Raw genomic sequence first — 22,196 nt, forward strand, 5'->3', positions numbered from 1 at the left:
CACAGAGAGTTCTCCTGGGCAGTGTTGCTCTAGGCAATTTTAAATAAAGCACTATTTGATATTTGCTATTTATAACCATACAGAAAATAAACAATTAAGTTTGGTTTTGATAATTTGAGCATTTATACCATAACTTCCAAAACATGATTAAGTTATTCAGCAAGCTCTGACAGATGAAGACTACTTTATTTATTTACTTTTAAACTTTATGTACTTATTTATTTTGAAGGATCATTGCTTTTCAGTTTTGTGTTGGTTTCTACCAAACATCAACATGAATCTCAGCTGTAGTTTATCCATATCCCCTCCCACTTAAACGTACTTCCCACCTCCCTTCCCATCCCACCCCTCTAGGTTGTTAAGACTACTTTAAAATGACTTAAATTCCAGTAAAAATTGTAGCTAACTAAACACTCCAAAGATGTAGGACTTTACCCCGTGACTTTGGGAAAACTGAGATTTTGAATATTGTCTAAAAGAAAAGGCTAATCAATGCAATCAATGCTTTTTCTGCAGCGCCTTCCAAGCCTTTTTTTCTGAGCGCCCCGCCATTCTACTCGGCGTGCTGCGGTGGGTCCTGTCGGCGCCCCGCATCCCCCACTGCTTTTGCAAGTAAGTTTTTATGCTTCATCAGCAATGCCTCAGTTACTCTGTAAACCAAAGCAGCAGGATTTAATGTGCTCTGGAAAACTAATTGGTAATGCAATGACAAGGAGCTAATTCCTCACTGAAAATCACAGCGTTCCTATTTATGAGGTTTCCAGAGATTTATCAGACCTCAGCACACTGTGCGATTGTGAGCGGTTTCTAACAGCATTGAAACCCAGGGCTGACGCATCAAGGAAAGTGACTTGTTTTCCATTTGATATAAAAGATCTTGGCTCTTGCTGAAACATGTAACGATGCTCATTTAAAGAAGAAAAAGGAAAGGAAGGAAAACTAAGAGATTGTGTAAAAATTTCCATTCGGTTTAAAATGTGACACAGAAAGTCACTAGATGTCCATGGAAAATAATCCAAAATTGCCAAGATTGTAAAAGGAGATAAATACCATCTCTTATGATCTTGAAGAAAACCAACCAGGGTTGTAGGAAGTATTTTCAAGAGAACTTTTCTTCAAACATTACATCATTTTAATAGTGTCTGAGATAGAGGGAGAATGACAACCTTTGAAACTTGAAGAGCATGCGTACGTTCACATGCACAAAGGGGAAAAAAGTCTAAGTGAAAATAAAAAGAAATAACATTCATAGTGCTCTTGAGATTTTTGGTCATCTAAGAATCCGTAGGCAGGAGGACTCAAGTTTGTGATAAAGAAGTCCAGCAGAGGGGTACATGGATTTCTGCTGCCGAAGAGAAAACACTGATTCAGGTTAACAGCTCTCTCAGGTGAAAAGGGAGCTAGAAGTAGAGTCAGGCTGAAGTCCAAAGCTGTATCATGGTTGAATTCAGATCTCTGTTGCCTCTCTGCATGTGTTTTATGAATGTTTTAGGAGGGCAGTTGCTCAACAGAGTGATTCCTGACAAGTGAGGCAGCAAATGCTGGCCGTTTAATGAGCTGCAGGCTTCTGAGCATCTCTTTAGGGGGCTGATACTTTCCCACAGGGCACTTTACATGGCCAAGACCCAGCCACAATGGGTGACAGACCCGTGACCAATCGCCACTTTCACTTAACTCATCCACACGCGACCTCACCACGATTTTTCACTGTGCAGATGAACTTTCGGAACCATTGCACAGGGGAAAGGCTCGGGCAGGGGTCAGTTGCCCTTTTGTATGGTCATAAAGTGAGGCTCTGTGTGTCAGTCTTTTCTCCTGTCTCACATTCCAAGTGAATTTCTGGACACCATTTAAAGCACTTGGCTGAAAAATAAAGCAGTGAATGAAACTGACTTTTATAGACTCATTCCAGCTCATCTTCCCATATAACCCTGTCCACCTGAAAGGGGATTTAGTGGGTGAGCTGAGTGTATACAGAACTTGTTGAATACATAGGGCCCATTATCCGCTGTGGGGATCGTTTATTAACCAGGACTGATACACTACTATTTTGGGAGTGACCTATTAATTGTCCATTTAACTAGAATGTATTGATTCAAATGGAAAAATAGAAACCATGACTAAACCTTTTACTCGCTCCTTCAAGGTGGTCTCCTATGAGGGTAATTGAAAAATGTTGTACAGATTAAGGAAACATTTATCACCATATATTAGAGTATTGGGAAAGAACAGCTGGAGCAGAGACTTAACACTCCAAACATCTGATATCGCAGCGTGGTGGCATCTCTGGAATTAATCTTCAGTGTGGTGTCCCAGGGGTGGAGATTGAAAGAGTTCCCACACCTAGTCTCAGTGATTTCACCTTAGTATAACACTGGTCTTCTACTTTAGAAAATCTCTGGCAGTGTAGTTTAGGTAGGAGGCAATGGGCCAGAACATTCCATGTGACAGGTGGACAATCATGTGTGTGTGAGTGTATTCATTTTATAGTAGTGTTTTAATAAGAGTTTCTAGGCTGTAAAAGTATTCTGGTGCCCAGGCCAGTTTAATAAATAAAGCCCATAAAAGTGAGTCGAAAGTTATTTCCTAGACAACTCCATCTTCTCGATTGTGTGAGAAAAAATCACTCAAAGCAAGTCTCTTTATTCTCCATCTGCTTCTCGGCCCTTCCCACTTTGTGCCTTTGGTATGACTGTTGTAAATTGTGGTGTTTATTCCTGGAAGCTTATAAAGCCCTGTGTTTATCTCTTTTATTTAATAAAACCTATAAGTGGAAAATCAGCACTGCTCAGACTGACGTTTGTCTCCATTTCTAAGTTGCCAGTTTAAAGCAGCTTAGAGATGTCACCAGTGTTCTTAATAAAAAGGATGGCATCTCATTAGTGATAAATCTGAAGTGAATTTCCTATGTTCTTATGTATAATGTTCATTGTATTGGGAGCAAATACTAATTAAATGGTAGATTTTGCTGTCAGTAAGAACTTTACATAAATACTCATGATACCAAGGAACAGTTGATAAGGCTTACAACTGCCCAGTAATGTTTTTATTTAAGGCATTTTTTGGCTTTTCTTCTTCTTGTTTTTAATAAGAATGATTTTATGCCCAGGAATTTTTTTTTCCATTGGCACAAAAGAAGGAAAATGAACTGTCCAAGTAATTTTGTATTTAGTTTCAGCCTGGACAGCCAAAATTATGGTTTATACTAAAAATTTCAATAAGTAGTAAAATCAGTGGCCCTCATCATTATTTCATAATATTGATTTCACTATTTCTAAAAGTTTAGGATCAGATCAACACATCCATAGCAAGAGAAATATCTTTTTGATTCTTTACATGATTTACTTGTTTAAAATTGAGTTAGTTTTTCTTGTTAACCTGTTAGATTTATGATTGACTTGTTGCAATGTGGAAACAATCATTCATCCAGTGCCCTTGTCACATATAATAAATAGTTTAATTAGCTATTTAAGCACAATCCTTACAGTGGGGAAAAATTAAAAGGCAGTGGTAAATTCTCTTCTTCCCCAAAGCAGTGTAAGGAAAATCTTTGATAGTGTATTCATGAGGTTCCTTTCAAAATAGCATACAGCTCAGCTAAAATGAAATGGAAAGTTGTAGAAATTACGCAGAGAATGACTTTAATAAAAAGACTACACGAAAATGTGTAGGTGTCTTAATTATGTAGAATATCTCATTGAATTAATCAAGTCATTATTTCTTTGTCTTTGAGTACCCAACTTGAATTTAACCTTTCAAGAATTTTATGCATTAAAAAACAAAGCTTAAATTTGGAGCAGCATTATGAAGATATGAGTGAGGAAATACTATTCTGGAATAAATTGTTTTAGCTTTCTTGGTAGGTGAACTTAGATTCTGCATTTTGAGATAATTTTACTATCTTCCCTTCCTTGTTAAAACCTAAAAGAATACAATATACTCTTGAAATTTGAATTTAGAATTTTGTTGAAAGCAGCAGGAAAGGGACCTTGTTATTATTGTAGGTTGGTCCTAAGAGTGTCACTTTCAAAGGTGGCGATGCTCTGTTGGGCACACACCTTGATAAACTCACCTGTCCTGGCTGTGTTCTGCTCTCAGCTGGAGTGGTCAGTAGGTTTAGGGAACTGAACAAGACCTATGCATGCATGCTAAGTTGGTTTAGTCGTGTCTGACTCTTTATGACCCTACATACTATAGCCCGCCAGGCTCCTCTGTCCATGGGATCCTCTAGGCAAGAGTATTGGAGTGGGTTGCCATGCCCTCCTCCAGAGGATCTTCCCGACCTAGGGATCGAACTTGCATCTCTATGTCTCCTGCATTGGCAGGCAAGTTCTTTACCCCTAGCGCCACTTGGGAAGCCCCAGCAAAACCTATGGAAATCCACAAAAGGCTGCCTGAGAGCTTCTTTTATAAGGATTTATCTTTAGAACTCTTAAGATTTTCAGAAGGTTACAGCATTTTTGTGATAATAGATAAATAGTCTAGTTATTGTGCTGAACATGTAAATGATTGTGTGATGAGTTGAACATAGGTTTTGACTTCTCGATAGTGAAGGGAGAGTACTCTATGGTACTCTCTAAATAACGCTCAGTCAACCAGGAAGGAGGTTTAAAGGAGTCAGAGACGCAAAGACAATAGCTTTTCCAAGCTGATGGCTCTATTCAACAGTTCCACAGCGGCAGTGAAAGTATTCAGGTAACATTTCTGGAATGGAGTTTTCTTTCTCCCCAGATGTTCGTAAGTAGCAGTAGTAGCCTACCCTGGGCTAGACAGAGACCTCCACCAGTTTATCCACTGCATGTTTCTCTACTGTTCACCGCCCTGTATCATCTACATACAGCACACCTCCATTTGAAGTGCCTTTCATAAGGCTCCCTTCACACAGGGATTCCCAGGGGGTGGAGGTGGTACAGGGGGGCCGTCGCAAGATGCTGGGAATCATACCTTTGAAAACTTTGTTATCCTAGGTCATTCTGCCACTGTAATGACTCTCCCCACCTTCTGACCTCTTTCCATGTCCGTCTGTAACTTTGACCATCTTCAGTATAGTTTTAAAGAGTGTTGGTTGGCCTCACTCTGCTTGCACGTGTGGTCTCAGTTGCAGAAGTTGTCTTTTCAGAGCCTCAGTTTTTTTTCCTATGGATATGAAGATGCTAATATCTTCCTCTTTGGATTATGGTAAAGATTTCATGACACACTGCTTATTGTTGGCACATACAGCAGCGCATACTGAGCCCCAAATATATATGGAAGTCACACTATAAAATAATATACTGACATCTGCAAATTGGCAGAGTCTATAGCACCTTGAGTTGATGGCCCTGGCTCCTAAAGCCTCTTATCTAGGCATGCTCTAATCTCTGTATCTGTTCATTGTTACTTTGTAGTATTTATTTATTATTGTCACCTATAAGTTTCCATAAAAATCAGATTTTTGTCATGAATTTAGGAATAATCAAAGGTATTTGTTGCTTGTAACTTTTTGATAGCTTCTGAGAGACTTTTAAATCACCAGCAAGTTCTTGAAGTCCCTATGTTTGTTTTGCAGGTGTAAATTTGAGCTCATATTCCTAGATTTAGAAGGTAGGAAAATGGGGTAAGTTCATCATTGGTTTATGGTTAGGTCCAGAGAGAGCCCACAAAAGACTCCCGGGGGAGATGTGGTGAGGAGCAGCGGTGGTGAAAGCAGCATCTTGTTCTCATGCTTCTTGTAGGAAACAGCCACGGCGGTTTATGAAAACAGTGATGATTCACGTATTGAGAGCAGAACTTTGGAAAACCAAGCAACTAGCAGACAAAGGAAGAAAGGAATATTCCTTATATTTGCTGTGGCTTTTGTTTGTCCAGTGGTTGTATTTTTGCTATAGCGCACTGAATCCTGAGGACCAGACCAAGGAGTTAACCCTCTGATCCTCACAACTACTCCGAAGTTCTCTCTTTTAGAGATGAGGTCTGGTCTGTGTGTGTTCTCACCCTTCACACTGGTGAGAATATTGTAGATCTCTTTGATGGGGCTCTTCTTTCTGTTCTTAACATAGTTCAATGCTCAATAGAAAACATAGGAAAATCTGTGGGTTCCTATCAAAAAGTCTTAGGGGCATTTAAAAGTGTTACCCACATTGCTTTATGTAAACATTTAGATTTTAGTGAAGAAAGTACTAAATGAGTAGAATTATGACCCCTATGTACAAAACCTTGATTTAGAAAAAATGTAGGAAAAAAATTTAAATTAGCTTATATTGGGCCATAAATTTATTTGTATTTTTATATAGGTTTAAGAAGTTGTATTATAAAATATGGGGCTTCCCAAGCGGCTCAGTGATAAAGAATCTGCCTGCCAATGCCGGAGATACAGGCGACATGGGTTCAACCCCTGAGTCGGGAAGATCCCCTGAAGTAGGAAGTGGCAACCCACTCCAGTGTTCTTGCCTAGAAAACCCCCTGAACAGAGGAGCCTGGCAGGTTACAGCCCATGGGTTACAGGAGTTGGATATGACTGAGAGACTGAGAATACACACACACGTATATGTGCGTACATATGTATATGTGTATATATATGTATATATGGGCTTCCCTTATAGCCCAGTTGGTAAAGAGTCTGTCTGTAATGCAGGAGACCATGGTTTGATTCCTGGGTCAGGAAGATCTGCTGGAGAAGGGTTAGCTGCCCATTCCAGTATTCTTGGGCTTCCCTGGTGGTCAGCTGGTAAAGAATCCACCTGCAATGTGGGAGACCTGGGTTTGATCCCTGGGTTGGGAAGATCCCCTAGAGAAGGGAACAGCTACCCACTCCAATAATCTGGCCTGGAAAATTCCATAGACTGTATAGTCCATGGGGTTGCAAACAGTCGGACACAACTTAGTGACTTTCATTTCGGTTATATGTACATACATATGTGTGTATAACTGAATAATTGTGATGTACACTGTAAATCAACACTGTAAATCAACTATACGTCAGTTAAAAATAAATAAGAAGTTGTATTAACTCAGAAAGTGTTGGCCTTCTGAAATGCAAGGTCCTCAGAAGACTTTTCACCGTGGCAAGTTATATCCTAAATTTGTTTCAGTCACTCCTGGTCCTACTCTACCTGCCAGCTAATGTCCTGTGTTCTTCCTGCTCATCCCTTGCATCCTCTAGAAGTACCAAGCTCTGTGAGCTTCCTGGATTCACCATGTCTCCACCACACTCAAGCTTCTGCAGATGTCAGTTGCTCTCCCTGTCCCATCGTCGAGGTTTCCCACAAGAGGAATTGCTAGTCTTTTGGTAGCACGTCTCTCTCAGGACTTACTCTGTTGGCCTCCAAAACTAAAGGGCTTCTCAACTGGTGCTTAAAAGTTCTCTATGCAGTGGTCTGTGGGTGTTCATCTCATTGTACTATGTCTGACCCTATCCTTTTCACCTTTCTCCTTATCAAATATGAACATCTGGAGGATGGAGTGGGTTCACCTTCAGTTGCCACTCAATGACGATTCAGTTACTTGGCTAGATTCTCCCTCAAAGGTTGCTACAGTGTTTGCTTGTTCTCCTTATAAAACTGAATCAGAGGTAAAGTGTAGAGTGGAGATGCATTATTTGTCTATAACGGTATGACGATAGCCTCTCTTAGTTTTTATTTTTGCTCTATCAGTCTTTTTTCCTCTGCATTTTTACTTAGCGTGAGTGTGACATGTATCTTATAAATCATATAGTGTATTTTTCTTGCTGCTGCCTGATCTTCCTAGTCATCTTTAATGGTTCTTTAAATTTTCGCTTAGTAGGCATAACATGATGTGCTTATGCATTTCATTACCTTTGGGTATTTAAGTTTCTTTCCCTAATTTTAATATGTATGGCTAGAATAATGGTAGATTGGATACATTTATAAGTTAAGAATTCCAGATCAAAATATGAAGTGAGAAGGGCATGGTGGAATTTGAGGACACTGTTGCCAGGCTGTATTGGAGATGCCATGTGGTCCTGACCAAGGACAGGGAGCAGAAGCCCATAGTCACAAACAGGAGCTCTGGCTGTATTCATAAACGTTTCTTTCTTCACAATCTTGACCCACCAAGAAACAGTGGGGGACAGGGGAAGGAGCCAAGGATTTGGATTCAAAAAGTCTTGCTACCATTTAATTCTAGCTTTCGTGCCACACTGAACCTTAACTGCTTTGGACACTTATTCGTCTGATCAGATGTCTTTAGCATATGATGATCCTTATTGTGGGCTCAGCACTGAAAGTTGTCTTGTGCTATATTATCAAGTCCTTAGAACAGCTCTGTAAAGTAAGCTGAAAGAGTGAGTAACTCTCCAAATCACACAGGTATGTGCCGAGGTCTAAACCTAGTTTTCCCATCCTTCAGAGTCCTCTGTCCTGAGGCTTCCTAGACAGACACCATCTCAACAGATGAATCTGTGCTCTGAAATAAAATGCAGAAGGCTAATTCTGTGATATCTATACCAAGGATAGTTCAGAGAAGAAAAGCATTTAGAAATATATGAACATATTGAGATGTTCATACTATTTTTATCGCTATTATTGACCAATATTGCATGTGTGTGTGTGTGTGTGTGTGTGTGTGTGTGTGTGTGTGTGTGCGCACTCAGTCATATCTGACTCTCTGTGGCCCTATGAACTGTATAGCCCACCAAGCTCATCTCCATGTCCATGGGATTCTCCAGGCAAGAATACTGGATTGGGTTGCCATACCCTCCTCCAGGATATCTTCCTGACTCAGGGATTGAACTGGTGTCTCCTGCATTGGCACATGGATTCTTTTACCACTGAGCCTTGACCAGTATTGCATAAAACTATTTAAGCCTCTGAGAAAGAAATAGTGAATCCAGTTGCCAAAGCCTGACTTTAAGATGTGACCTTGGTGTGAGGCAGGCAAAAGTAATTGGTTCTATAGATGGAGAATTAACCAAGATCCCACAATTGGATAAATCAAAAAGGCATCAGTAAAACTAGAACTTGGTAAAGAATTGGGCTTCATTACATCCCAAGGATTATGACATTTCTATGGAGATTTCTACAAGTGTTGTAGAACTCAAAGAAAGAGAGGCCAGTGTTTCTTCTGGGAATGTCAAGATGAATGAGAATGAGACGTAACCCAGAGCTGAGAGACTAGCTGGAAGTCGTTTACGAATCTTTTAGACAAATAGGAAAGAAAGCAATTATATTACAGAGGTAGAATTGACAAGATTTATCCATTTATTGACATTTTTCTTCTAAAATATAAGTCAGTATTGTGTCAGTACTGTGTAGGGTTAAGAGCATTTGTTTTGGAATAAGTCTTTGGACAAAGTTCCTTAAGCTTCCTAAGCTTCCTTTTATTCATCTTTAAAATGTAGAGAATAATAGTAGCATTCATGGCATAGTTAGATTGGGAGAATTAAATGGAATAATGCATATCAGCGGCTTAATACAGGGCAAGTATGAGGACAGAGGAAGTGCTCAGTGTATGTTTATTATTATCGTGTCACATCCTGCTTAAACATATTCTGTTGATCTTCACTACCTATTGGATAACGTTCCAGACCCTTGTAGTCCTCTTCAGTCTGATTCCACTCCATTCCACAATCTCTACTCCACAGGTCCAGATGTCTTCAAGAGCCTGACAGGTAAAAAGCAAGTTAACGAGGCGATGGCAAACTAGGGACCACGTGCTTCCTATAGGGGGCATCTGCCATTCTGGTAACTCTTTGCTCTGTGGGAAGGTAAGCTCAGTGAGGTTACCTTTGAAGAGATGTTGAAAACCTGAGCTTCAAATGAAACCTCCCAATTATTAATTATGAACAGCTAAATCAGAATTTTTTACCAATAGTCTAAGACCAAACAAAGTGCACCTCCAGGCTGGATATGGTTTCTAGCTTGTACCCTCTGCTTCGTGCCATTCCTTGGCCTTGCTGACTGTTTACTTTTCCTTGTTGTTGTTCAGTCACTAAGCCATGTCTGACTCTTTGTGACCCTGTGGACTGCAGCAGGCCAGACTTCCCTGTTCTTCACTGTCTCCTGGAGTTTGCTCAAACTCATGTCCATTGAGTCAGTGAGGCCATCCGACCATATCATTCTCTGTTGTCCCCTTCTCCTCCTGCCCTCAATCTTTCCCAATGTTAGAATCTTTTCCAGTGAGTCAGCTCTTTACATCAGGTGGCCAAAGTTTTGAAGCTTCAGCATCAGTCCTTCCAATGAATATTCAGGGTTGATTTCCTTTAGGAGTGACTGGTTTGGTCTCCTTGCAGTCCAAGGGACTACTTTTCTTTGGCGACATTTTGTTCCTTTGTACCTTAGTACTTTGAAGCATGCTGGTCATTCTGCCTGGGTTGGCCTTAGTTCCTTTTCTCTGGAACTGAATTGTTCTTTTAGACTTGATTCAGCCTATTTTCTCTGAACCCATCAGTTCATTTTTTTGTAATGCCAGAGCATTTTTGAGATCATGCTATTCTAGTACTTAAGACATTCATTTGCTTCTTTATTTAGAAATAATTATTAAGCACCAAAATGCATACCAGCTACAACTGTGAGCTAGAGTCCCCACTCTCCTAGCACTCGTATTCTGGAGTGATGTTCATGTGTTGGTCCTGCCATGAGAAGGTGAACTCCTTGTGGCAGGGACCATGTACTTTTTGTCTGGTTTCCTCGGCAGTTAGCCCAGTGAGTCTGATACCCAGTGTATTAGTGTCTTCTTGCTGCTGTAACAATTCCCACAAACCTACATCTTAAAACAACACAAACTTACTGTCTTACAGTCACAGAGGTCAGAAGCCTGAAATGGGTCTCACTGGATTAAAATCCGGGTGTCGGCTGGACTGCATTTCTTCTGGAGGCTCTAGGGGAGAATTTGTTTCCTTGCCTTTCCAGTGACTACCTGCATTTCTTGGCTTATGGCCCCTTCTTCCAATATTCAAAGGAAGAAGTGTGACATCTTCAAAACTCTCACTGTGACTTCCTTTTTTCTCTCCCTCTTCCACTTACATTGGACCTACCGTGATTCTCCAAGATACTCTCCCAATTTCAAGGTCAGCTGATTAGCAACCATAATTCCATTTGCAACCTTAATTTCCCCTTGATATCCAATGTAGCATATTCATGTGCTCTGAGGATTAGCACATGGGCATCTTTGGGAAAGACATAATTCAGCCTACTACTACTAGAAAACTGATTGAATGAATGAATGGTGAATGATGAATGAAACTCACAGAGGCTGGGAACCAGTGTTATGCCAGCCAAAAAAAGGCAGAAAAAGTAGTGTCTCTGCCCTGAAGGAGTTGATAATCAACTGAACTGAGAGGGTAGAAGGTGATTGGAGGTCTTCCAAACCTTCCTTCTCATATTAAACATCTCCGACTCTTGCACGCTTTCCCTGACATCCCAGATTAAGGTTAGACCCATTGTTTTGTGTTCCTAAGGCACCCTCCTTAGAAATACTTCATCACACTTGTGATGCTAGCTCAATAAATGCCTCCCCCTTGATTTTATAGGTCATGAGTATGATAAAACATATGTCTTACTTCTCATTGTGTAGTATTGAGCAGAGCGCCTGGCATATGGTAAGTGCTCGACAATTTGAGACAATAAATGAATGAAGAAATAAATGAAGAATTAGAGAAAATTAAGTATTTAAACCATCTATCACTTTTCTACATTGGAGCTTTGTAAGCTGGGACCATGGACTGACATGGCACGCAAAATTGGGAAGGCAAGCATCTATCTGTATGTTGTTTTTTTCCCTCCAGTGGGGAGCAAAGAACTTTTATCAGATTCTCAATGGAGTCCATGATCAAAAAGAGGTTAAGAAGCACTCTGCATGTGCAGAGTTCAGAGATGAGATAATTTGGCCATGGCAAAGAGGTGGAGGATATGGTTCTGGGGAATATGAGTGGAATTCTCCTCCCAAAGCTAACGGGGCTTTTTGTATTATTTTTTCCCCCTCTAGGAGAAGAGAGTGTACTGCCTCTTCTGACCCAAGAATCTACTTCCAAAGCTCGGAGGGGCATTTTAAGAAGAGCTGTCTTTTCTGAGGACCAGAGAAAGGCTCTGGAGAAAATGTTTCAGAAGCAGAAATATATCAGCAAAACAGACCGAAAGAAACTTGCCATCAACTTGGGACTAAAAGAATCACAGGTACTGATGAGCAGGAAGATGTGTGATCAGCACACAGCTCCTGATTTCTGAAGGAATCCAGTGAAATCCATTCATTTGGCAACTGTTCCTTGTACTAAGCATAATACTGGACCCCGAAGCATTATTGAAATGATTCTCATAATTTTTTAGTGAGTGGAAATATGTGCAACAATTGCTGTTTGGAAATTGGTCCATTTGCTAAGAAGTCTAGGTTTTTGCCTGATTAATTCTTCCCAAATGAAAAGAAAAGCAAAGACTGTGGCATTTACATCATTACATTGTTTGCTCTGTTTTCAGAGAAACTGGCTGCATAATTGCCTACAAAAGCAGGAACCAATTTTCCTGTCTTTTTCTTCATTTCCAATCCAACAGTCAAGGCATAAATGAATGACTCATTAGTACCTCTTAATAGATGTCATTATTTTGCACTGTGGGTTTATATCAAGTACAGTTAAGTAATTTCACGTTTGCAACCTTTACAAACCTTTCTTGTACAATGACGTTTCATATAATTTTGAAAGAGACTTCCTGGCCTTTGGGGAAGTGCAGCATACTCCATTTAAAGATTGGCCTACTTACAAATAATTAACAGTATAAGGCACTGGCATTTTCCTATTTAATCCTTGTTATGAAATATCCCCATTTTCTAGATGAGGAAATGTAGAGAAGTAAACAGAGATCCAATGTCACAGAGTGAAACTGCTTTGGAGCTGGGCTCCCCACCCCAGGCAACCTGATTCTGGAATTTGCATTCTCTTTAACCTGGAACTACCATGTACATTTGTGCAGACTGTTCACTGCACAGGGGCACTTGGCTCTTGGGGATGGCAGCAGCTGAAATGCGGCAGGTACTCTGTTTGTCTAACTGGCTTTCCTGGTGCAGGGCTCCATCTACCTGAATTTTTTGAATCAGCATAAAAGCTTTAAAGGGCTAGCAGAGGCTCTGTGTTAACTGCCATGTTCTTCTGTACTTCCCCTCAATACAAATGACCTAGTTTCTAACTTTAGATGTTATTAAACTAGTTATTTTTGGATGAAACCTTTCTTAACCTTGCTTCCTTTCCCAAGGGAAGTAATCTGCCCCCCTGACCCCTGACTTTTTGTAGTCATAGGAAGCAGTACAAGGTGTGGTTGAGGCTAGTGGGCCTAGATCAGCCAGGATGTGTTTTCCTCACGTGTTTTACTGGTGAGCCCATACCCTTAGTTGACTGCTCTGTGCCTCAGTTTCTCACTTTTATGTAAGACTCAGAGCTTCCCGGGTGGCTTTCATGGTAAATAATCTGCAATGCAGGAGACACAGGTTCAATCCCTGGGTCGGGAAGATACCCTGGAGAAGGAAATGGCTACCCACTCCACTATTTTTGCCTGGGAATCCCGTGGACAGAGGAGCCTGGTGGGCTACAGTCCATGGAGTTGCAAAGAGTCGGACACGACTGAGCAATTAACACACTCTGTGCTAGGTAAGAGGGAATATTGATAAGTACTGATTCAGGTAACACTCCTTGGACCCCAGGAATGTTTACATCCAACTAAGAAGTCAAAACAGAAGCTTACAAGCAATTACATAAGAATATAAAACAATAATATAGGAAACAGCACCTGGCAGGTTAGTTATACTGCCATATGGGAGCTGGATCAGTAGTTCTTCTAGAACTTATATATCTCTCTGGAGCCTTACACTAATTCCCGCCTCTGGAGGGGATGGTCATATGACTGGTCCATATATCCTTGGGGAGTCTAGTGATGGGAATTTTCTGGTCCTCAGAGGAATTGTTGGGTCTGAGAAAGGGCCACATGAGGGCTCAGTAGGCCTGGCCTGCATTGCATTGGCCTGGATAAGTGTGTAGTTTTGTAAGTTTGGGGGCCTCTGGTTGAATTGGAACTTGAGACAGGTGTTGTTTAGTTGCCAAGTCACATAAGACTCTTTTTCAATCCCATGGATTATAGCCCACCAGGCTCCTCTGTCCATGGGATTTCCCAGGCAAGAATACTGGAGTGAGTTTACATTCCCTTCTCCAGGGGATCTTCCCCACACAGGGGTCGAACCTGTGTCTCTTGCAAATGTATTGGCAGGCGGATTCTTAGGTGTTAAAGAGTAAAAATGGCTAGGATTAATCTGACAGTGCCCTGAGAAAGTGAAAATCCATAATAGTATATAGTATCTTCTTTAAAATGAACTATTGAAAAAGGATTGCATCAAGCCTATTCAATAATATTTATGAGGAGTTGACTGTAGTATTTCCACTCTGAGAAAACAAACTGTTTCCATATTTTCATGTTATCTCTCAGTTCTTACCCATAGGCACATAGCTGTACATAGTTGATTGTTTTGGTTTTAAAATTCAAATGCCTCAGGAAAGAATGTTTTTTATCTCGTTGAATTTGGTGAACAGCTCAGAAGTAGGTTAACATTTTCTTATTTCATATATTGTCGTTGTTGTTTAGTCACTAAATTGTGTCCGACTCTTTATGATGCCACGGACTCCAGCATGTTAGGCTCCTCTGTTCTCCACTACCTCCTGGAGTTTGCTCAAATTCAGGTCCATGAGTCAATGATGCTATCTGACTTTCTCATCCTCTGTCATCCCCTTCTCCTCCTGCCCTCAATCTTTCCCAGCATCAGGGTCTTTTCCAGTGAGTTGGCTCTTTGTATCAGATGGCCAAAGTATTGGAGCTTCAGCTTCAGCATCAGTCCTTTCAATGAATATTCAGGGTTGATTTCCTTTAGGATTGACTGATGTGATCTTCTTGCTGTTCAAGAGACTCTCAAGAGTCTTCTCCAGCACCACAATTCAAAAACATCAATTGTTCGGCCGTCAGCCTTCTTTATGGTCCAACTCTCACATCTGTACATGACTACTGGAAAAACCAAAGCTTTAACTATACAAACCTTTGATGACAAAGTGATATCTCTGTTTTTTAATACACTGTCTAGATTTGTCATTGCTTTCCTTCCAAGGAGCAAGCATCTTTAATTTCACGGCTTCAGTCACTGTCCTCAGTGATTTCGGAATCCAAGAAAATAAAATCTGTCACTGCTCCCACTTTCTCCCCTTCTATGTGCCATGAAGTGATGGGACTGGATGCCATGATCTTAGTTTTCTGAATGTTGAGTTTTAAGGCAGTTTTTTTTTCACTTTCCTCTTTCACCCCCATAAAGAGTCTCTTTAGTTCTTCTTTGCTTTCTGCTATTAGAGCGGTATCATTTCCATATCTGAGGTTGTTGATATTTCTCCTGGGAATCTTGATTCCAGCTTGTGATTCACCCAGCCCAGCATTTCTCATGATGTACTCTGCATGCATAAAAGTTAAATAGACACAGTGACAATATATAGCCTTATCATACTCCTTTCCCAAATAAGCTTATATATTTGTCATATATGCATGAACACATAAAAAATACATGCTAAGTCACTTTAGGTGTGTCCTACTCTTTGTGACCCTTTTTGCTGTAGCCTGCCAGGCTCCTCTGTCCATGGTGTTCTCCAGGCAAGAATACTGGAGTGGGTTGCCATTCCTTCCTCCAGGGAATCTTCCTGACCTATGGATTGAACCAGAGTCTCTTACATCTCTTGGATTGGCAAGTGTGTTCTTTACCACTAGTGCCACTTGAGAAGCCCTATTAAAAAAAAAGATAGACTCTTGCATAATGATTACCACATCCCCTGATATTTGATGTCATTTACATATAATAAAATAGCTACTTCTGTTATTTCTGTTTTACAGATGGAAGAAGCTGTGACCTAGAAGCACATATATGTATTTTTAGGTAAAAATGGGATCACACTCTGCACATATTTTGATATTTTCCAAAGGACAATACGAACCACCTGTGTAACCAGCACGCAGCTCAGGCAGTAGAACTTTACCATGGGGCCAGGTGCCCCCTGCACACCCGCTCCCAGGTGCTACCTGCTCCTTCCTGACTGAACTGTGTGGATTAGTTTGCTCATTTTTGTGCTTTGTATAAATAATATCACTCAGTTCCTATTCTTTGGTGTATGGCTTCTTTCACTGACCATACATTGTGAGATTCATCCATGTGGCTGTGTTGTAGCAGTAGCTCATTTACAGTTATTACTGCTTAGTATTACAGGGTACACCATGGTTTATCCGTTCAATGGTGGCCATTGGGATTGTTCCCATTTTTTTGGCTATTGTGAAAATGCTGTTGACAATGACTATTGTTTTACACTTTGCTTCCCCCCTGCCCCCATTCAAATGTCATGAGATAGATATCCTTGCATATCTTCATACATATTTACTTCATTTTTCTTTGGTGTCTTAGAACTGACCATTACATGGACATACTGTAATTCACTTAGCCATCTTCAGCTTTAAGTTACTTCCTAGTTTTTACTATTACATATCTTTATGCACTTTAAAAATGTTAAAAGTAAGATAGGAAACTAGGAGTGGGACTTATAGGTTAAAGTTTATGTACATTTTAAATTGTGATCAATTAAAAAATTCCTTTCCAAATATAATATTGTATCAAGATATTGAATTGTGTCAGATTTCACCCCTACTAATGAACAGTCCCCCTTTTTTAAATAGTCCCATTATTAAATTTTTGAAAATGTTGCCACCTTCATTGGCAGCTTGTATTTGTTATTTTTTTCCTAGTTATCAGAACTTGGGAATCTTTTAATCATTTTACTGGTTATTTTCATCTGAATTTAGACTTCTCATGGCTATACCATTTCATTTCTATCATATTGTCTTTTTGTTGATGGATATGCAGCAATTATTTTGTCTGTTAATCAAAATATTTGAAATATTATGGTTAGTAACATTTTCTTGTTAACAGCTGTCACAGAAATCCCTTCCAAGTTTGTGGCTTTCCTTTTTTTGTGGTAAAATACAAATAACATAAAATTTACCATTTTAACCTTTTGGAAGTGTGGTAAAATACAAATAACATAAAATTTACCATTTTGACCTTTTGGAAGTGTACAGTTCAGTGGCGTGAAGTACATTCACATTGTTAGGCAGCCATCATCACCATCCATTCCAGAACTTTTTTCATCGCTCAAAACTGAAGGTTTGCACTCATTAAGCAGTATTCCGTGTTTCTCCCTACCCCAAGCACCTGGCAACCACCATTCTATTTTCTGCCTCTATGAATTTGACTACTCTAGGTACTTCATATAAGTGGAATCATACTGTATTTGTCCTTTTGTTACTGGCATATTTCACTGGATATAATGTCTTCAAGTTCCATCTGTATTGTAGCATGTGTTAGAACTTTCTTCCTTGTTGGGGCTGATGATATTCAGTTGTATATATAGACCACATTTCATTTATTCATTCCTCCATCAATGGTCATTTGAGTTGCTTCCACCTTTTGGCTAGTATAAGTATTGCTGCTGTGAACACTGTGTGTACAAATACCTCTTTGAGTCCCTACTTTTAATTCTTCTGGGTAATTTGTGGCTTTTTCATATGTTTATGGTCATCTTTATTTGTCCAAAAGTTTCTCCTTTTTATGTAGTCAAATCTAGCTTTCCTTTTGTAGCCTTACTGTTTTGTGTCATGCTTAAGAAAACATTCATCTCCCTAAGACTGTAATGATCATCTCTTATATTTTCTTCTAGAACTTTTATAGTTTTGTGCTTATGTTTAGCTGTTTTATCTATCTGAGATTTTTATTGAGAGGTAGAACTTTTATGCATGTATGTGTACTATGTTGCTTCGGTCATGTCCTGACTCTTTGTGACCCTATGGACTGTAGCTCACCAGGCTCCTCTGTCCATGGGATTCCGCAGGCAAGATTAGTTTAATGGGTTGCCATGCCCTGTTCCAGGGATCTCTGACCCAGCGATCGAACCCAGGTCTCCTGCATTGCAGGCAGATTCTTTACCACTGAGCCACTGGGGAAGCCCAGAACTTTTATGATTTTCCCCAAGCACGTATATTTGTCCCAGTATCACTTATGGTACACTTGTCCCAATAACACTTATGAAAAAACTTCTTTTATGATTTTCTTCAAATTGAGATATTACTCAAAAATTTTCTAGACAGAAAAGCTAACAGGAGAAGAAAATAATTGATGTGATGAAAAGGCAAGAATCACTAATGGGAACATATAACTGTCTTAGTAAAAACCCATTAGAAATACTTGGCAGATTTTCTGGGAGTAAATGCCTACTGCAAATAATAAATGAGTTTATGAACAGAACCAAGTGCTCTGGTAGGTACACAGTAGTACTGTTTTCTTATGAAAAACCTTGTAACTGAGACGGCTGTGTTTCGGACTCAGCTGCCTGCAATAAGCTTCTTTTTGTAGCTACTTTGGACATTGCCACTCACTTTGAAAGAATGTTTTGCCAATCTGGAAAGACCATCTAAGTTAAAGTTAGAGTTTTACTTCATTGGGAGAAATATTTGGTTTGTACACTTTAATAATTATTTCTTTAGGTAAAAATTTTCCAGTTTTTGTTTTAAAAATAGAAAGCTACTCAGAAGGATGCAGTGTAATGCACAGGAAAGAAATGTGATTGACTTTTCAACCACCAGGAAACCAATTGTGATGTTTTCTGCTCAGTTAATTACATAGTAGGTAAAGAGGAAAGTTAGTAGAAAAGATGGGGGCAGAATGGCTCAGATTAGAAACTACCATCATAAGCACTTTAAGGTTCATTTCAATCAGTTGTAATTTATTGAGCCTAATTCTTTGAAGTTGATAAGCCGTGGGAGTACTCGAACTTGAAAATTATATTAAGCCTGGAATTTATCTAAGCATTATGAAATATATTCTTAATTTAGTCTCCAAAAGTTTCTGATGAAGTTTGAATGTTTATAGGAGCCTCTGCCCTGGAGTGGGACTGTCACTGAGTCTAGTCTAAGTACTTCCATTTCACAAGCTGTTTGACCTTGAGCTAGTTAATTGCTTTGAGCCTCAGTTTTCTTATGTGAGCAATAAGGACTTGCAGTCACTGTGAGGATCAAATTTTAAAATCTATGTTGAGTGCCTGGCTTGACACCTGGCACCAAAAAAATAAAAATAAAAATAAAAAACCCAAACCACTCAGATGATATTACCAGCTGATAACATTTCCTTTGAATAAATAATTTAGCATAGACTAAATGAGGTTTTAAAATATTGAAGAGAGTTAAACCAGTCTTGAAAGATGTCTGACTTATAGGATATCACCAACTTAACCACAGTTGTTTTGTTTCATAAGTGTGTGTGTGGAGATGTTATGTTAAAGTAATTTCTTAGATATTTCTGGACTGAAAAACTACAAGGACTTTGCTGGGCTGGCTCTCATAATAAGGCATTCTGTGGAATGAACAGTGGGAAAAATTACAGTTTAAAATGCTGAAGTGAAGTAATGTGGAGTGAAGTGATCATTTTGTTCAATTACTTTATTACTAGGTGAAAATCTGGTTTCAGAACAGAAGAATGAAATGGCGGAATTCCAAAGAAAAGGAAGTACTTTCCAACAGGTGTCTCCAAGAAGTAGTCCTTCAAGAGGACCCCCTCTCGCGATCGGCTCTAGGTTTCCCTTCTCCATGTGCTTCACTCTGGGAAGTCTCCCAGCAGCACTCGAGTCCAGGATGGAGGGAGAATTCGCCTGAACCTTCAGAGAGACTAATCCAGGGGAGTCCAGGGGCAGAGGCACTGCCCCCAGATGCAAAGTCACTGCAAGGTGCCTTGTATTTGTGTTCTGAAGAGGATGCAAGAGACAAGAGTGTACTTACTGGCACAGTGTGAATGGACACAGTCTGCCATGTTAACTTAAAAGAACGCTTGATTAATAACATTCGGGCTTTAAAGCCTGCTAGCTTTGCCTCATCAGTGCCTAATGCCTAATACCTTAGGAGTGAAACATGGACTAATGTTTTAGGAAGCCCTCTCCAGTGTTCTCTTATTCGGGTCCTAGACTCAGATTTAATTTGTAAGTGGAACAGAATCTCCTGGAAATTGCAATGAAGCTAAAAAAAAAAAAAAAAAACCACACCGAGAATAATAGTTGACTGTTGCTGCTCTGAGTTTGTGCATATATGCTTGTGTCTCTATGTGTGTGTATATATATAAATAGTCATTAAAAATACATTCGTAGAAACTAGTTCCTTTCTATATAGTGCATTGAGCAAATTCACTTCCTTTTATATGAAGAAAAACCAACGATGGACTGAATGTTTTTAATTTTTTTAAAATTATGTGAAATTTGGACTTTAGTGCAAATTTTCGCATCAATAGAACATGTTTTTAAAAATTCTCTATTTTCTAGCTTCTTTCAGTATCCAGCTATAAATGATTTTTAACAACTCAGCTCAGCAGTCCTAATCAAATATGCCACTGCTAGGTATATGCATTGAAAGTATGTCTTTAAAATTAGTCCAGTAGGCAAACTAGAAGAATTTCTGAATGTGACTGTTAGTATCTTTAATTTTCCAGGCTCTGGACTTCAGGCTGTCAGTGATGGAGGTACCTATTTAACTGCTGTTTATCATATGATCTCTTTTCTGTAATGATGGGCCTTAATCAGGGTTTGCCAAATAAAAGTGCCTTTAAGGGCATGTCAGGAAAATAGAGGGCATGGCCGACCTAAAGATCTGAGTTTAATAATTGTTGAAATACTGTGTTGGTTGAACAAACATCTGTGCCAAGAGGTCTGCGACCTCTGGCTAAGACTTCAGTGTCACAGTTCTTAAATGTTCCCAACAGGACTTCAAAACCCAACACTGATGGAATCTGTAGTGGCTTCTATTTGCACTTCTGGTTATAGACTAAATTTTCCACTTAGGTGGTGTACACGATAATATTAGGTTATTTTTATGTATTAACAAATACCACACAGATGTTTTATGTTTTTTGAATACTGTGAAATAGTAGTATTCTAAAATTTCATTTCTGGTAATGATTTGCTTAGTTCAGCTAGAATTTTTTATTCTAGGTCCAAGAAAAAATTATGCTTCACTTTGAAGGAAATGAGGCAGAAAAAGGAAATGATGTGATTTTGAAGTAGGTTATTATAATCTGTGGACAAGAAACATTATTAGAAGTTCATGATGTGGAATTTTGTTAGAAAGCTACACAGAGAGAATGACTTCTAATTTGCTTACATTCTTAGCTATTGGCTTTGAGGATTTAGTTTTTAGCAAAGGTAATATTTCCAAAGATAACAATTTTGTCAACATGAGGAAATTATTTTGTGTGAATGGAATTTGATTTGTGTATGATAGCTTATGCCTTTATCTTTTGCTTGCAAGTCATCTCAGAAGACTCAATCCTTCTTTGTGGAAAGTGAAGGCAGAGGTCTGCTGTCAACAATTTCAATTTTAAAACCTGTCTTAAAATGAGTTATAGTATGATTTCTTTTATTTATATAATGTTAACCTCATTTACATTTATTGGGTCCTTTCTATGTACTGGAGACTGTGCTAAGCCTTTAGGGTGAATTAACTCATTTAATCCTCATGACAATGACCTAGTGAAGTATAGGGACTATTACTGTTAGGATTCTTGTTACCTAGACAAGGGACCTGGAGCAGTATGGTTAGAGTAATTTACCCAAGGTCAGGAGGTTAATAAATGGAATTTGACCCCTGGCAGTCAAGTTTCAACTCTTGAAATTTAACCAACCATTTGGGGTTGTATACCACTGTGAATGTATTCACCTAGTTATGGGATGCATTGTAAGACATACATTTTGAAGACTGAAGTGAAATTTATTAAAGAAATTCAGAAACACACCATACTTTTAAAAAATGTTTATTTTTAATTGGAGGATAATTGCTTTACAACATTGTGTTGGGTTTCTGCCATATATGAACATGAATCAGCCATGGTTGTACATATGTCCCCTCCCTCTTAAACCTCCTCCCTACATCTCACCCCTCTAGGACATTTTACTTTTTAGTATCTTACTTGGGGAATGTTTTTCTCTTCAGTATCTTCTCTATTAATTTTGAAATGTTGGGAAAGTAAAGAATCATGAAAGCTTTCAGTTATGAAGCCTCCTCCATAGAGAATAGTCTCATAGGAGAACCTAAGTGTGAAATGAAAGAGTATTTTTCTCTCACTCTTTGCTAGAAATCATAGACAGCTTATCCATGGATAAGCTGTTTCCATAG

The 22,196-nt window shown here is 39.3% G+C and overlaps 1 protein-coding gene across 1 annotated transcript in view; it reads left to right on the forward strand.

The window, feature by feature from the left end:
- DBX2 (developing brain homeobox 2) overlaps window positions 1-21,815 on the forward strand; it is a 38,276-nt gene extending 16,461 nt beyond the window's left edge. The window contains exons 2-4 of the mRNA XM_004006426.5: window positions 517-612; window positions 11,923-12,110; window positions 19,492-21,815. Of these exons, the coding sequence (XP_004006475.1) occupies window positions 517-612; window positions 11,923-12,110; window positions 19,492-19,830 (623 nt within the window). The 3' untranslated portion in view covers window positions 19,831-21,815. The remainder of the gene's footprint in view (window positions 1-516; window positions 613-11,922; window positions 12,111-19,491) is intronic.
- Window positions 21,816-22,196: the final 381 nt, after the last annotated feature.

Source organism: Ovis aries, chromosome 3 (assembly GCF_016772045.2).
Source record: "Ovis aries strain OAR_USU_Benz2616 breed Rambouillet chromosome 3, ARS-UI_Ramb_v3.0, whole genome shotgun sequence".
Lineage (NCBI taxonomy): Eukaryota > Metazoa > Chordata > Mammalia > Artiodactyla > Bovidae > Ovis > Ovis aries.